Raw genomic sequence first — 17463 nt, forward strand, 5'->3', positions numbered from 1 at the left:
CTCGGATTATTGAGATAGCTGAAGTGCTCTGATTTGTCACTCTATAACTTTTTTTTTCTTAAAAAAATAACAAGCTATAATAACTATATAGTTTTTAGCTCAGTTAATGTTTTCTGAATATATTTTAAGTTGGGTCTAAACTTGAACTTAACTAGAACTGTGGAACTAACTCTTCTATCTTCGATATAAAAATACCAATTCATTTTAAAATGCTTAAACCTTAAACTGCACCCTCATTCCATAGGAATTGTTCCAATTTAGTAATTTATTACTTATAATATACCATAAATATAAATATATACATAAATATGATTTACACTCGTAAGTAATGTAATATCAATATTTATTGCAATATCTTCAATTCACACAAGGAATGCCATATATAAGATAAATTACTATATTTACCAAAGTTGTTTACAACTAGCACCTGAATGAGCATTCAATATATTTCCTTAAATTCCCCGCAATTATCAGACTCCAGCGTAAATATTGCGCTTTAAACGTAAATATTATTCATTATCATTTTAGCAATGCGCTTATAAACTTGTAATTTAATTCCTTTTACTTATTTACTTGCATTTGATTGATAACACCTGTAGAACCAGTATTCAAAATTACTATGACTAATGTAATGGGCTTAAGAGTTCTTTATATATTAAGAATTCTCAATTAGCACGTGTTCAAGTAGAGTTTTCAATTAGTTATGCAGATTTGCATTACAAGTGTCCACAGATCATTTCTTTATAAATATTCATTATTAAATGTGTTTCAGTGCGTTCATTTTGTACAACAAACGTGAGTTTATCCGTTTCGTTGGTGTTAAAGTCTACACAGAAATGCCGAGTTTACTATAGAAATATATTTTTCTTTATACTCGACTACACCTCCTAGCGTTTGTGAGGATACCATCCTTCTTTGCCGGAAGAGTTTTTAAACTTTTAGACCACTTTATTTTAAGCTATTCATTGTTATAAACTGACGATAAACCAAAATTATGTCGGAATTCTCACATAAATAGGATCCAATAAGTGATTCTATACCTCTAAATCATGTGTTCAAAGCTGAGGCCCAAACTTAACCTAACGTTCCATACTTAGTTAGTTGAAATCTTCGTTTTTTTGAAATAGAAATCTTACCATTGGAGGATATTAATTAGAAAACTACTACTGTAGCAACCGCTACGGTGAGACGTTTTTGTTATAAGATTGGATATTTCGTTTGTATCATTGCTTGTTCGTGAATTCTTGGTCAAAAACAATACAGTAATAATGCCGCAGCCTCCATATTCGCCAGACATTACTCTTTTCTATTTCCAAAAATATTAATAATACAAAAATTCTTTAACGACCGTCGTTTTACAAGCATTCTAGAAATCGCTGAAAAGTCATAGGCTCTCACTAAAATCGAGTTTTAGCATAGTATCGAATGGGGATTATTTAAAATTATTAATTTAGAAACATGAATTTTTTTTTTTCAAAATACGAAAATTCCCGTTATTTTTTGAACACACCCGTACTATAAGAATCATTTCAGTTTAGCAACAATTTGACATGTCGATCTTAAGGATCTAAAATCTATCTAAGATCTAGGAATCTAAAGGTTGGAGGTCTCAACTTTACTGTTTGTAGATAAATTACTGTTATAAGGCAGAAGTACCCAACTTCATCTAAGAAATTAGACAATTTATTAAAGAGAAAAGTCATAAACAGACGATATTTTTGCCGCGGTGTGCGAAATTCATCGCCACCACTGTTCGTAAGTACCGTTATTTTAGTGGTGTGTTGAGGATAATACCTACAACATGCATTTTAAATACAACCTTGTCTTCGGTAGTTTCAATATCAAGTATTTGCCTTCAAAAACAAGTTTTACAGTTAGACCTACCAACATGAATATCAAATGCATAACGGCAGTGACAATGCACAGATCAAAGCAAATGAAATAAATACTAAACATTTGATGTACGCACTCAGTTTTGACAAAAACCAATTCAAATTCAATAAAAGTAGCGAATTTATAAAGCAAAAAGCAAACCACGACCGTAGTGCTTGTAAAACCGGCCGAGTCTTTAGTGTAGTTAACCACAGTAGCTGCCATTAATATGCAATTAAGTAAATTAAAAATGTTATAATGCATGCTATAAATAACTATAAAAACTATTTGCACAAAGTAATTAGCGGCGATAACAAAAAACTGCGCGAAATCAACAACATTTTGCAGAGAAAGTTGCTAGCGACCAAGACACGGCTGAAAGAAAATTTTTTTTATTTTCTTTAAAACAACCCAATCAAAGAAATTAAAAAGTAAGAAAACAGTCATAATAAATATCATAACAAAATATGGTCGCTGGTAAAAGGTGTTCAACTGCCATGTCAACCGCTAACTAAACAGCTTGTGGCCTTTCTGGGCCTGCTTAACGTCGAACTTGTTACGTCGCGTTGGCAACTTGTCACCTTCACTGTCATTGCAATTCATTTGAACACGCACAACAAAGTCTTTTTTTTCGGTCTCTTGCCATTTATGGGCTTATCTGCTGCAGCTTCCGTTGCCGTGGCTGCTGTTGACCGAAAGTACTGCGTTGAGTTCCGGTGCAGTGGCAAAAGCTTTTAACGGTTAAATAATATTTTTTGTTGTTATTTTATTTTCTTTTGCTTCTTTTTTTTTATTGTACCTTTCATATCGGCGCTTTTTAGGCAGGTCGTGCACTGTTGCTGCCTGTTGTCGGCTTTTGACTGTTGGTGTTGCGTCAGCATTTACGCATCAATGCAGCGCCTCTTTTAATTAACCAAGACGGTTACGCGCTTTTCATTCATTATGTGTACTTCACTTTTTTGTTGCTGTTTTTATATATTTATTATTATTTTTTTATTACAAATGTTGAACCTTTTCTCCATATATGCAGCTACTTTTTGCAATTCAACGTTGTGCTTTTTGTGCTTTGCTAGTACTCATGCATACTGTCCTACTCAACCGTGTCAAATTCCTAATTGCAGATGTAAGCCGCTTAACGGTAAATATAAAAATACCAACAAATATAATTTTAATAAATTACGGCATCTGTAATTTTTTGGGATGAATATTGTATATTTTTCCACATTTTTTGTTTTTATTGAATACAATCTATTTACCATTAGGGTAGTTCAATATATTCTGGAGTGAAATGTCTTGATGAGTAGTCGGTAAAGTGATCTACTGCAAAGAAAGTCTGTCACGTCCACGGTATTCAAAGTACTAATATAGCAAGGGTTGCATCGATATTGGAATTCTTCGGGTAGTTTAAGGGGTTACATGTGTTTTGTCGGGTAAAAAAGGACTATTTTCAAAATTTGTTTCTGTGTAAAAAAATTATTTATTTAATTCAAACTTTTTTATGTCTCATAGATACATATTTAAATAGTAATTTCTGAAATTAAAAATAATAATAATTAAAACTCCTCCATTGTGACGTCATTTCCGCATGCATAACTCCTGACAGGATCATCCAAAATTGAAAAACAGGAATAAGTGTTTTAGATAAGACCATAAATTCGTGCTTGAACGAAGGAAAGACAAAAAAGTAAAAATTGGAATTTTGGCAGACATTTTTACAAAATTTCGGTCAAACTTGTTTGATATTTTGTTTTTTCTTTTTAAATGATTGTAATTGAAAAAAGAAAAAATCCTTCGTTCAAACACGAGTAAATTGTATCTCGAACACCTGTACAAAATTTCATCAAGATCGGTTGAGTAGTTTTCGAGAACATTTGACAACCGACTTTGAAAACACGGTTCCGAAAAAAATGCGTTTAAAGTTTTGAGTAACAATAATACCTGACTTGGAGCGCACACGTTTCAAAGGCTGTATATCCAAAATTATTATTCGAATCGAATTGAAAATTTAGGATAATATTCTGGTGATGTTGTAAAAATTAAAAGGCTAAACAGATTTTTGAACCCACGAATCCCATGTAACCCCTTAAAGCAGGAAATTACAGGGGAACTGTTACCAAATTTTAAGTTAAATTAAGAAATATAAAGTGAAGATATTTAAAAAATATCGAATATTTTAAAAGTAAATTTAATTTGTAAAAGGGTTGCCAACTGTATAAAAATTATTTTCGATCAAATTATTGCAATATAATTAACAAAAAATTCAACAGGATCTATAGTTGAAAATGTTTTCGATAATTGTTGCCACCTGTTTAATTTTTTTAATTCCAACATTTCTTTTTAATCTTAATGAAATAAAGAAGAAAATAATCATATAGATTTCAGTATTGTTTTACTTGAAGGCTATTTAGATTTCTTTTACTGATTTAATGCTAAAATATAAGTATTAAAGCCTTCATTTCTTATTATTATCTTTTAACTGTCTCATATTATATTGTGAAAATTATGCACCACCCTAATGTTCGTTAAAATATAACTACAGAGTAACTCGTTGCGGCATATTTGAACTAGTACAATTATAATTACAGAAATGTTGTTTCAATAATTACTCCAAAGTAATATATACAAAAAGACACCTGCATATAAGTAGCAACTCTTTCAATTGAAAATTAAAGCGACTGCTCGCGGCCCTCAATCAAAGCATACGGATTTCCGTTTGATTGACAAATTAATTTATTGCTTTTATTGCACATTTCTTGTCTATTATGTAGTTTTTTTATACTAATTTTCAAATTTCAATTAATGAATTTATGTTCCAGTCAAAGTACATAGTCCAATGACCAGTTGCTTAAATTTTGTTGTCACCAACTTTATGCTCCAATTACCTGTTTGTGAAGGCAACCAAATATCTGCTTGTTTAATATTTTTTTAATAAAAGTTAGAGTCATAATGATGATTCATTTGTCTACTACGTGACATAATTTGAATTGATGTTTTGGGAGACTAATTTCGATAGTTGAGGGAAATATTTGAAAAATTCAATTTGTATTGTATAGACGCTACAGAAAGATACTATTTAGTTTTCTAAAAATTTGATAATAAGTTTTAAAAAATTTGCTTTTATTATTTTTCATTTTTTAACAATATTATACATAGAACAAGTTAAGTATGTTTCAAGTGTAAAATGCTCAAAAGGGATCTCATTTCGTTTTTATAAAGATATACGTGCATATGTACTTCTGTATAAATATCTATAGCAATTAATACATATTTGCCCCATTTACGTAGATAATTAACTGATTTGTATGGTTAGTTAGTATTTCTATAGATAAATCAAGAAAAAAACAATTGTGTTGGCATTATTGTTATCAATTGAGCATTGACTGCTCCAATTTGCCATTCCAAAGCTTTGTTGTTATTTGATTTGCACTTGTTATACGGCTTTCATTCTTTTTTTTGCATTCTTTACCATCTACCCGATAGACATTGAAGTGACTTCATATATAATTCCATTGATTTTACTTGACTTCCGACGCACTGCCGTTTATTTATCGCAAAAAACACATATCAGTGCTGAGCAAATAATCTATATTTAATAGCTGATAACCTGCAGAGGTGACATATTTACGGATTTTTTTTTCCCGCAATATTTATCTAAAAGAAAAACTGAAAGCTCTAAATGCTGATTTTCCGGCCTTTTGCATTGTTTGCATGAAATTGATAAAACATCAATGCGCTGGGGGAGTTCAAAATCATACCTAAAAGTGTGCAATAGAAGGGATGTGAGTAATGAAATAGTATTCGCAGAAATGGTAACCATTTTATGTTGTTTTTGGTTAAAAATAGGAACAATAGGGCCTCAAAAATTAATTGTGTAAAATAATAGCTAATGCATTAATATTCTGGTAGATTCTTGATATCGTTCCACAAATGAGGGAAGCTACAAAGTTGTGAAAAAAATCTATAAATTTTCAGCATTAAATCAAACAACAACATTACAAAGTCAGCAAGCTGCTGCTATTTTATAGAAAATGGCATAAACAAACATTTCAAAAGTTATAAGTTTTTACATACTTATATACATATGTACATATGTACTTTCCCGTTTCTTGCGTGGGGTTTTAAAAAAGTAAAATGAAGAGAATAACGAGAATTTTCGAATTTTGATAAAAAAAAAAATAATTCGTGCGATATCATGCACGTATGCCAGCGCTTCTTGCAATCGTCAAAACACTTCTCAAACTCGATTTTTGGGATAGACTTTAGCTCCTTAAATGATTTTTCGTACGTTAGTAAAACGACGGCCCTTTCAGGTTCTCATTGTTTTTTGGAAAAAGTCTCACGGAGTCATGTCTAGCGGATATGAGGACTGGCGGATCGTCACAGTATTGTTTTGGCCAAGAATTCATGAACAAAAAACGAGGTGTGAGCTTTTAACAAACGAAATTCGCGAAGCTCATAAAAACACGTCTAATGTTTGACAATTAGACAATTGGAAATTATAAATTCCCGTTATTTTTTGAACACACCTCATATATCAAAAAAATGATTTATAACCTTTTTTTGCAAGCTACTTAACAACTCAAACTAAATGCGAAATTTTCCAAATTTTATTGCCAATTTTCAACACCTAACTTTCAACAAAAGCAATTAAATTTTTACATCATAAGTGTTGAGGTCACGTGTACATTATTTCGCCGTCGAGTACCTAAACAATTTTAATCACCATAAGCGTATTTAAATTCCCTTTTCAAAAAAAAGCAAATTTCAAGCTCTGCTCCCATAAATTGCTTAGTTTCCGGTTCATTTGTGTTATGTATGTACTTATCTGCCTCTATATGTAGGTACGCACATTAAATAAGCAAAGAGTTTAATGAACCTTTACGCTTGACTTGCTGCTGTGCGAAATACGCTTCACTGTGCGCTCTTCACATGCTTTCTTTAAAGCAAAATGCAAAAAAAAAAACGTTTGAAAGCATAACGAAAATTTGAATTTTCGCGAATAAATCAATTTTTTTTTCAAGGAGTGTTGTTTGGAGCGTACATAGTTTGTATATAATAGGTACTTATGGCATTTTCTTATATTATAGTCATATATGAATGGTAATATAAATTTGCATAAGCTATTTTGCGCATTTTGCTTCTTTGTATATGTTTAATTTAGCGCATAAGTGATGTACATACTTGGTTTGTGAAAAAAATCCATAAAACTGCTATTTAGTGCATAACGGGAATTCATAATGCGATAATATTACTACAAAATATTTCAATTTTTTTTTTAAATAATTTCTAAGAGTTGGCGATATTTGTTACGATTAACTCTGAGACTATAGGGTTCGTCGGTGCGTATGAGTTACCTCAATATGGAGCTGAGAAAGTGCGACTTGAAAAATGTGTGTTTTTACATTTTTATATACATATGTATGTAGTAAGCAGCGACACAATAGACTCGCTTTAAATGAAAAGTTGGAAAGTTGAAATTGTTTTTATTAAACCTTCGCCATTGCCACCATTAATTGCGCTAAAACACTTTTTAATGATTACTAAATGTTTGTCACCATACGCAGAAGTTGTTGCGTGTACAACAATAAAAGAAAAAACATAAAAAAGCTCCATAAAAAACAATTATAAAAGCTAGCCATAATGTTGTTGGAAGGGAAGTGCGTTGCTTGCAAAGAAAATCACAACAACAAAGAATACAATACCATACATTACTTTCCGGCACCTGCATACATACATATATTAGTAGGCACACACTCATTTCTATTATGTAAAAGAAAAGAAAACACTTGTACCTTTGTGAATTTTTATTCACACGCATGTCTTTAGTTGGCATTGCACTTGCGCATAATCGCTCATCGCCCAACAAAAGTAGGCGGAAATTTATACATTAAGCTTGTCTATCAAACGAACAACAAACATGCTAGCAGCATATACCATGCAGTGTTGTTGTTGTTAATGTCGAGAAAAATATGAAAACAATAATGCAATAATGTTGTTGCTGCTTGTCTTCATAGCCATGCCCAAGTCGTCAATAAATTAAATATAAAAATAAGTAATAATAATAATGTATTAAAACCAACGCCTGCCGCATCTCAAACTCATTGCGGCTTGACATTAGCACTTGTAGTTGCTGCTTATGGTTGTTGGAAAGTTTGTTAGGGAAAATTAATGAAAGTATGTACGCATGATAACGGAAATGCAGCGACCTTAAACATGTCATACATATATATATTTTAAATATGTACTTACATATTTTAATGTTTATTCACTAGTGTAGTTATGCATTAGGGTGGATCAAATTGTTCGAGTTGGAAAAGTGGCATTTATGAAAAATAAAATTTACGTTTAATGAAAAGAAATAGGCGGTTCTCAATCAACATCAAGTGTTCATCAAGCTTTGACAAATTATTGGAAAAATTTAGATTGATTTTTAAAATGCTTTAATAAAGTGAGATATTGAGGAGAGGAAACTGCATTTAATCTTGAGAAAACGTGGCTAGCTTTTTACTAAGCTAATTTTAGCTTTCCGGTAAAGTCATCAGAACAGTCAAAAAAACCAAAAGGATCTGATAATGGCTGAAATTTGGTAATAATATGAAACAGTTGTATTAAATTGTTTATTTTATGATTTAATAAATGAATTGTCTTAATTGGCTGTTTATTCAAGTGTTTCTATATTGCGAGACACTGTAGTTACATTAATTATAGTTTTGTCAATTTGTTATTTTTTTTTGTTTTGTTTATTATTTTTGTTAACACACCGACTGTTTTGTAATAGTTTACCAACCAGAAATTCTCGTATAAAATCTTAAAATTACTGTCTGAGAGTCTGATCTCTCATTTGTCACCTCAGTACTGAAGTGGGCAATTTTTATATTTCTGAAGTGGTCAGAATTCGTTTCTGACTCAACCAAACGTCCAAAAGTTATTTAATTTCGTGCCGTATGACATAGAGAACACAGATTATTTTCACAAAAGACCTTCTCAAATACTTTCGTATATTTTTAGCATAAAAAACATATTTCGTTTCCTATTTGGACTTTTTGGGTAAACCCAATGTATAGGTGAAAAAATAGCAATTTTTTGAAAGCTTTGCTGTAGAAATGCTAAACATTTAAAAATATTTGCACCTTATTTCAAAAGGTGGCAACTTTATTTTTAAGCTTTAAAATATGTCTGCGTCAATAATCAAAAAAAAAAAAAATAATAATATTAAAATTTTGACTCAACAATATTGCTAATAAATTTATTGTGTCAATATTTTGGTTTAAATAACATGTAAATTAGTGATTTAATTCATGTATAGCATTTATTATATTTATAATTAACAATACTTGTTACATGTTCTCAGCTGATAAATACAATTATACTTAAATATCACAAAAATAGTTTATAATAAAAAAAAGAATAATCAATTCCTTAATGAAACACAAAAAGTAAAATAATTCTAAAAATAATTTAAATACATCTTGTTATAAATCGTTTTCACCTCTCACCGTTTTAATCTCACCCACCTCTTCCTCACTTCTGTTTCTTTTTATTTTCTTGCATTTTTTCTAACTCAGCTTTTCATGTTTTGTTTACTTAAAACATAATTTTCTTACTATTTCAAATACTTATTTTTGTAAATATTTCTTTAAATCTTTCAAAAGCTCACAAATTCTCGTTCGAGATCTGTATTGAAGAGTTTACGTTGTCGTTCGTCGCGACGCTCCAAATCGAAATCGAAATCTACGGTTGAATTGTCAGCGTCGAATCAAAATGGCGGTGAGGCAAATAGCGTCAGTAATGGCGATGAAAAGGTAAGCGTTGTGTGTTTTTGTATGCATGAAAGCACTTACATGCATACATATGAATGTTGAATTCACCAGAAACCCCTCACCAGCCACCAGCCCAAAGTCACCTGCATTACGCATTACCACCAGCCACCTATCGCTTTCACTAAAAGAAAAAACTTGACATAGAAAATTTTTTTTCATAAAAACCTCTATATGTTTATGAGTATCCTCGGCCCAATAATCATAAAATATAATTAATATAACACATAACAATCCACTTAAAAAATCAGCAATGCACAATTTCACAAAAAAATTAAATATTGAAAAAATAATTTAACAATTAAAACCACTAATTGTATAAAACATTTTTTTGTTACTTCCAAATTCGCAAAAATCAGTAAGTAACAAGTCATAATATAATAATATCAATCCTTCGAAATAAAATGTCATATCTCAAATTACTCACAAAATATATATAAATAACTAATATACATAATATATATATATATATAATTATAAAATAATTAGATTTAATTAATAATCTAATAACCTGTCAGTGTTAAAAATTTGTAATAACACTACTTGAAAGAGTTTTTAAGCGTTCGTGAATACCGATTTACACACGAAGTTTGACAGAATAATAAATATAAATCATATAGCAATCTTATATCATTTTCGCACAGGAATTAATTGATCAATTAACAGGCATTTGCTCGATTAAAACGTTGATTAGATACTCCAAATTTAGATAGAAAATTCCTAATATCCGTTTATGGATAAAATAAAATAGCAATCAGCTGATTAAACTTACCAATTTCTTATGAACCGCAAACATATTTATAACAGCTGGTCGTTAATCCAGTATAGCTGTGCGAAAGGCAAAAACTGGTTTCTCAATTATAACCTTAATGTATTAAATTAATTTAGCTGCGCGAAAAGGCTATTGGTTATGTATGTGACATATTTTAAATATATACACTATCCTTCACTGAAGTCGGTATTCTTGAACATTTAACCCGCCGACAATGACATTTGACCCGGTAGTTACACATTTTTATTAATTTCAGTGTATGTTATAAGAGAAGCATCAACATATAAAAATTTGAACTCGCATAGTAAAATTTGTATATTCTGGTCAAAACCTTAACCCTTCTGTGAACTCTATTTTAAATTGAATACACTGAAAATCATTGCCTTGGTTTAAAAATCATCTGTGTTGAAATATTTTCTCTGTTATATAGCATTCACATTTACTTATCATTTGTTTAGAAATCGAGCGTAAATACGAACAAGTTTCACAGATCCAACTTAGCATATTAAAGAGCCAGATGCTAAAATTCGCACTTCAAGTAGAAAATATTTGATCTGCTTAAGTAAACTTGACTTTCATGTGATTTGAAGTTGGCAAATTGATGCATGTGCTCTTCCGATAATGTTGACATAAGTTCACTCTTCTGAATTCATTTAGAAAAAAAAAATTTAAAATATCGTTATTTTACTATCAAAGCAACTAAATAGTAAAAATCGCAATAAAATTCGCAAAATAGATACATAGATCGACCACGTGACTTACAGCGCGTAGTGTATTACTATGCTTACTGTTTATACTTTTATGAGTATGTGTATAAGTATATTCTGTCAAATAAGTACCCGGAAATTTTAAATAAAACGCCTTCAAAATAGGCACCTTCTGAGGCAATACACTTCTTCCAATGAACAATCGAAGTCATCGAAACACTTTTTAAAGCTATATTCCGGGATGGCCTTCAGTTCTCGTTGCGGATTAGTTTTGATGTCTTCAAGCTCTCAAAACGGGTTCCCCGAAGTGATAATTTGAGTTTTGGAAACAGGAAAAAGTCACACGTGGCCATATCTGGAGAGTACGGTGGTTGTTCGATGATATCTGTTGAACTCGATCATTTTTCAGATCTTTTGCCACCAATCGCGCTGCGGTTTTCCACATACCCAAAACATCAATTGATGGGCATCTCTTGTTGGGCTATCTCTTGTTTTTGGCACAAGAAATTTCGTTTGAAACACAAAATTTCACACAAACTCTTTGTTCAATATTTTTATCCATAGTAAAAATCGCAACGAACATAAAAGGTTGTGCCAAACTGGAAAAAAAATTTTGAAATATTCTCAGTGGGATAATTTAAAATGAGAATTTCCGGGTACTTATTTGACAGAATGTATATATGTGTATATCGAAATGCAATTACTATTGACCCTTACTTAGTTTGAGCTTTATTATAGCCATTTTACTACAACAAATAAAGGTATGGCAGTAGACCACGTGTAAAAGCAGCTGCTGTTGAACAACCGTTGACGGTCATATTAATAAGATCATTAATCATTCACTTTAATACATTAAATGAGCTTTTAGAACTTTTTAATACTTGAGTTGAAATAAAATTAATGTAAAAGTTTAAAATAATTTGTATACCAAACATATTTTGAATTTAAAAAAGTTTATAAAACGATTATTTATATATTTCAAAATTATATTTATATATATACAGTTGATCTTCCATAACAAGAACTGCTCTAACTCGAAGTTATCCATAATTCGAACTATTTAATTGGCAATAGAAGTCAAAATTCATACAAATTATATTCTGTAACGCGTAAGTCTCTCTAACTCGGAAGTTTTTTTGTGGATTCTGGTAGAGTTCCACTGTATTTTTCAAAATGAAAGGGAGATATTACAATCAGTGATATAATTTTTTTTCGATTTTTAACAAGAATTTTATATGATGCGTTAATATTATATATTTATTTATAGTTTTCAATGCAATTTCTCTCTGTTATTCAAGTTTGATTTAGATTTTAAATAATAAGAAAATAATAGAATTTTATTTAAATTTTGAAGTAATATTTAATTAATATTTTTCTTCAATGTTTCTCATGCTCCATTTTTATGCCGATTTACTGTAGATTCCAGAAATATTCAAAACACTTAATGCGCGCCAACAATTAAATTTCATGTGTCATGCATATTTCTCAGAGCATCTTAATGTGTAATCACGATTTATTGCTAAAACAATTTTTTGTTTCACTGGTTTGCAATTTGATTCTAATGCCGCCACATAAATACATACAAAGTTATGAATTTGGTTGTGTTGAGATTCTTCTATCGACTAAAATCGTTCTTACATAGTTTTTAAAGTAAAATTTCATACAGATAGAGAGATAGAGATATTTTAGGGTGCAAAAAAATAATTAATATTTATTATTACTTTACAATTAGAGATTAAAATGAAAAATATTAAAAATTGTTGTTGAAACTAGCTTTAGTTTTGCTGAAACTAAAAGTAACACTTATACATAGTTTGAAAGCGCCGATTTTAAATTTTTTGTATAATTTTTACTTTCAATTACTCCACCCTTTCAATTACAACAAAGCCCAGTATAGAAACTTTCACATACATTTTTCTTGTATTTAAAAAAAAAATATATATATTTTTTTATTTCATGTATTTTTTTACTTTTAATAAATTTTGTTCGATTATGCGTAAATTCAATTGGAAGAGCTAATTGTTAAATGAAAGGTCAAATTTAATTAAGCTCAGCTATTGTTGCAACGTTGATCAACATAGCATAGCTTATGCTTATAAATTTCTATCAGATAAAGGTATAACGTGTTAAACAATAGGTTATGTGAAATAAATGTACATACATATATACTATTGTAGCTATTCTAAATATGTTATATGTATGTATATAGATTACGTAAATTAATGGTTAACAAATATACAATATTGATATGAAACTACTCCCACAATAAGGCAAAAATTTGTCTCACTAACGTTAAATTTCACTAACATCGTTTGAAAGCTTCCTATAAAAAGCTCTTTTATAGCACTAACAATACCGCGCAATGGATAGCTTTCAACAAGTGCCAAGCATTTAGCCAAGTTTACAACCATTTGTTTGTTCCAAAAGCTCTTCAAGCTTTATATTTAACCATTTACTAATATTTTTATAGTAAAAGCATGCGGCTGCCGCCATAAAGTGTGACTAACATTAAATTATAATAATTTTTATTGTTTATAAAATTTTTTAGTATTTTGTTATGAATAATAGAAAACAGTAAAAAGTTCACTAATTAAATTATTTAAATATATTTAATTAATGCCAAAAATTTTCATATATTTTCATAATATTAATATTTTTTTAATTAATTTTGACGTTTGCTAATGAATTTTTATAATATTTCTTTTACAGGTAAGTTCACAATCACCTTTTGGTCTTTTTATATGAAATATACTTAAAAGCTATCTTGGAAACCACAATGAAATTTCTGTAAGTTTATTATTTTCATAAAAATACGATCTTTATTATTTTAACTACTTGATATAGAAAATTTTCCATATAGTTATAAGATACTAGCAGACCGTTCCGACTTCGGACGGGTTTAAACAAAAATTTCAAAGGTTATAATTTTTACATACTTATATACATATGTATGTATGTGCATTTCCCGTTTCTTGCGTGGCTTCATTTTAAAAAAGTAAAATTAGGAAAATTTGAACATGAAATTATATTTTATTCGCAATGAGCTAAAACTTGATTGCGACCTCTAGTCTTTAGTGTCCGATGTCTTTCTCTCTTATTATGAAGGCGTTGGGAACGCTCAGAAACGCTTTCTAATATTTTGTTATTCAAGCCGCTGCACACGCTCCGTACTCGACTCTCGAGTGCGTACTTGGGAGATTAGCAGCTGCTTGTTCAACAAGCGTGACTTGCAAGACGATTTTCAGTTTCAGATCACGGAGTCTGGGAACTATTTCCAGAAAGTTGAGATTCTTGCAATGTAACTTTCCAATGGTGAAAGAATTTTTAAAATCGGCACAGTAGTTTTTGTGTGAGATATAGAATGATTTTCTTTGCCTGAATATGAGTATACATATAACTCATCTAAAGGTCGATAGCTCTAGATTTTTAGAATTATTCTAGTAGTGTCCGAATTTTTATACCGATTCTCACAGTTCGAGACGCATTGAAGAGAGTAGAAAAAATCCAGACTTGATTACCTTTTGGCTCCTTAAATATTTAGTTCCTTAATAGGTTTTGTATAGGTCCACTGTCCCTTGTTGATGGTTGTCTTAGACTGAAATGCACTTCACCTAGTGAAATAGGATCCTTTCTTATACGAAATTTTATTTTTCCGATGTTTTTAAAATTCGATTTAAGTTGGTATGGAGTGAAAAGCTCATCTGGTTGTAAATAATGTTTCATAAAACTAAAGTATGACTCGTGGGCCTCAAGGCAATGACTTACTTTATTGAACACCCGACACCTTTGTACATATAAAATAATTGGTGAAATAATTTCTCAAATAAAATTAGATCGTAACTGAGAATTTCTCAATGCCTAAGGGGAACTCAACATGGAATTGTTCCATATTGCCATATCGAAATGTCTATTGTCAGCTGATAATAGTAGATCATTTGAAATAAAAATTCAGATATCCATATGTAAATATCAAATTGCATATTGTCCCCACATATACAAATCTACGTTTGTAAGTACCCTCAACTCTAACAATGCATTGCGAATGAGCGCAGACATTTGTCTAATTGCCACTGGTACAGACAAAACTTGTCGACTAGACAATCAATTGCAGTCAAAAAGGCATGAATGAAAAACTTTTGTCAAGAAATATGCAACGAAAGTGTGTGCGAGTCAAAGTTAATGCCTTTGCGAACAACTTTGTATGTATGTATTTGCATAAAAGCAAGCTCAAATGCATTGTGCAGCCAATTTTATGGGCTAGAAGACATTAAGACGACTTGAATGGCGAACAACAACTGCAGACAAATCAAGAAATAAAAATCGCATAAAATAAAGCGACAAACTGGTTTGAGCGTGCAATATTTGAAGTAGTGTTTACGGTTAGCATGAATGGAGGGCTGTGCAACGGCGTGGCATGCAACCATACATATGTAAGTACTTAAGTATATATGTATGTGTGTGCTTCCGAAAACTTCGGCTTAGTTTGTTGGCAAAAGCCATTATGACATTGTAAATTATGAACGTGCCACAGTGACCTGCAACGCTAAATGCTGACAACAACAATAACAATAGGAACCATGGCTTAGAGTGAGTGCGAAAATGAGGCATGAATGTGCGAAGTGGCGTTAGTAACATCGTTTGGGCGCAACATATAGCGTATCGGTTAGCGGGATAATTGAGTCATTAACAACACATTACCGGTAAATAAATATCACATATGTATGTGGGTAGAGTATGCCGTGGTGTGTATGCCACAAAGAGTGGCATTTTGCAGTTAAAATTCCAGTTGCTCACTTCGCTTAGTGGCTACTGTAAAGTTTTTATCAGTTGTTGGTGTTTTGTCTTTCTGCTAATTATAGTACCACTGTAGAAGTTCAATTGTTTGTTTTGCCTAACTAATAGACGTACTAACATTAGTGATTTAGCGTCCGAGGTGTGGTAAATTAGACTGGAAGAATTATTTCGTATAAAAAAATTAGAAAGTTGTTTGATGATCCATCTACTACTGTTGTTCCCATTGCCTGCCTATAGCTTTAACAGTTAGTTTTAAAGAAAATTTCAATTTTTAAAATCAAAAATAACGAGAATTTTTGTTTTTCTGAAACAATATTTATTCATTAATGTTGTCGCCCCCATTCGACATTATACAGCGCTTCTTTAAATCGTCCCGCGCTTCTTTAAATCGTCGAAACACTTCTCAAACACAATTTTTATACTCTAGCAACATGTTGCACAGAGTATCATAGTTTTGTTCACATAACGGTTGTTGGTGTCACCAAGAAATAAAAGGGTTAGATATGGGGTTATATATATATAAATATTCAGGTTGACGAGTGGAGTTGAAATCCGGATGTCTGTCCGTCCGTCTGTCCGTGCACGCGATAACTTGAGTAAAAATTAAGATATCTTAATGAAATCGGTCCACTGCAACGCCCACAAAATGGCGGAAACTGAAAACCTATACAGTGTCATAACTAAGCCATAAATAAAGTTATTAAAATAAAATTTGGAACACAGGATCGCATTAGGGAGGGGCACATTTGGATGTAATTTTTTGGAGAAGTGGGCGTGGCCCCGCCCTCAAATAGGTTTTTTGTATTTATCTCGCAAATCAATAAAGCTATATAAACCAAACTTTCTGCAGTCGTTTCTTTTAGCCACTTCTTAATATAGTTCATAAATAAAAGAAATCGGATAATAACCACGCCCACCTCCCATACAAAGGTTAGGTCGAAAATTACTAAAAGTGGGTTAACTCACTAACGAAAAACGTCAGAAACACTAAATTTCACATAAGAAATGGCAGATGGAAGCTGCACTCAGATTTTTTTACAAAATGGAAAATGGGCGTGGCATCGCCCACTTATGGGTCAGAAACCATATCTCAGACACTACTCGACCAATTTCAATGAAACTTGGTTTGTAATAGTTTCCTTACATCCCAATGATATGTTGTGAAAATAGGCCAAATCGGTTCACAACCACGCCTACTTCCTATATAAAGTAAGCACTAGTGAAGATATCGATGCAGAACTTTGCACAAATACTACGTTTATAGTGTGGCAGCCCCATTCTAAAAATCGCCAAGGTCGGACCATAGGTTTTCAAGGCCCCATATATCGAACACGAGGACCTCCGTGCTTCTAACCTAATATTAGGGTTTCCAACTTTCAATGGACTTTATACAATATATATATATGACGAATATGTGGGTCAAATTGTGTATTATATAATATAAATAAAGTTAAATAAATAAATTGCGAGAGTATAAAATGTTCGTTTACACCCGAACTTA

The 17463-nt window shown here is 31.1% G+C and overlaps 1 protein-coding gene across 4 annotated transcripts in view; it reads left to right on the plus strand.

Moving 5' to 3' along the window:
- The window catches only part of LOC105208996 (SH3 and F-BAR domain-containing protein DDB_G0274695), a 101817-nt gene that overhangs the window by 43222 nt on the left and 41132 nt on the right, over positions 1-17463 (plus strand). For 2 of the 4 annotated variants that reach the window (XM_011179127.3, XM_011179128.3), the window contains one exon: positions 9525-9674. The exons of the other annotated variants lie outside the window; for them this stretch is intronic. In XM_011179127.3, the coding sequence (XP_011177429.1) occupies positions 9525-9674 (150 nt within the window). The remainder of the gene's footprint in view (positions 1-9524; positions 9675-17463) is intronic. 4 annotated transcript variants of the gene reach the window in all.

Source organism: Zeugodacus cucurbitae, chromosome 5 (assembly GCF_028554725.1).
Source record: "Zeugodacus cucurbitae isolate PBARC_wt_2022May chromosome 5, idZeuCucr1.2, whole genome shotgun sequence".
Classification (NCBI taxonomy): domain Eukaryota; kingdom Metazoa; phylum Arthropoda; class Insecta; order Diptera; family Tephritidae; genus Zeugodacus; species Zeugodacus cucurbitae.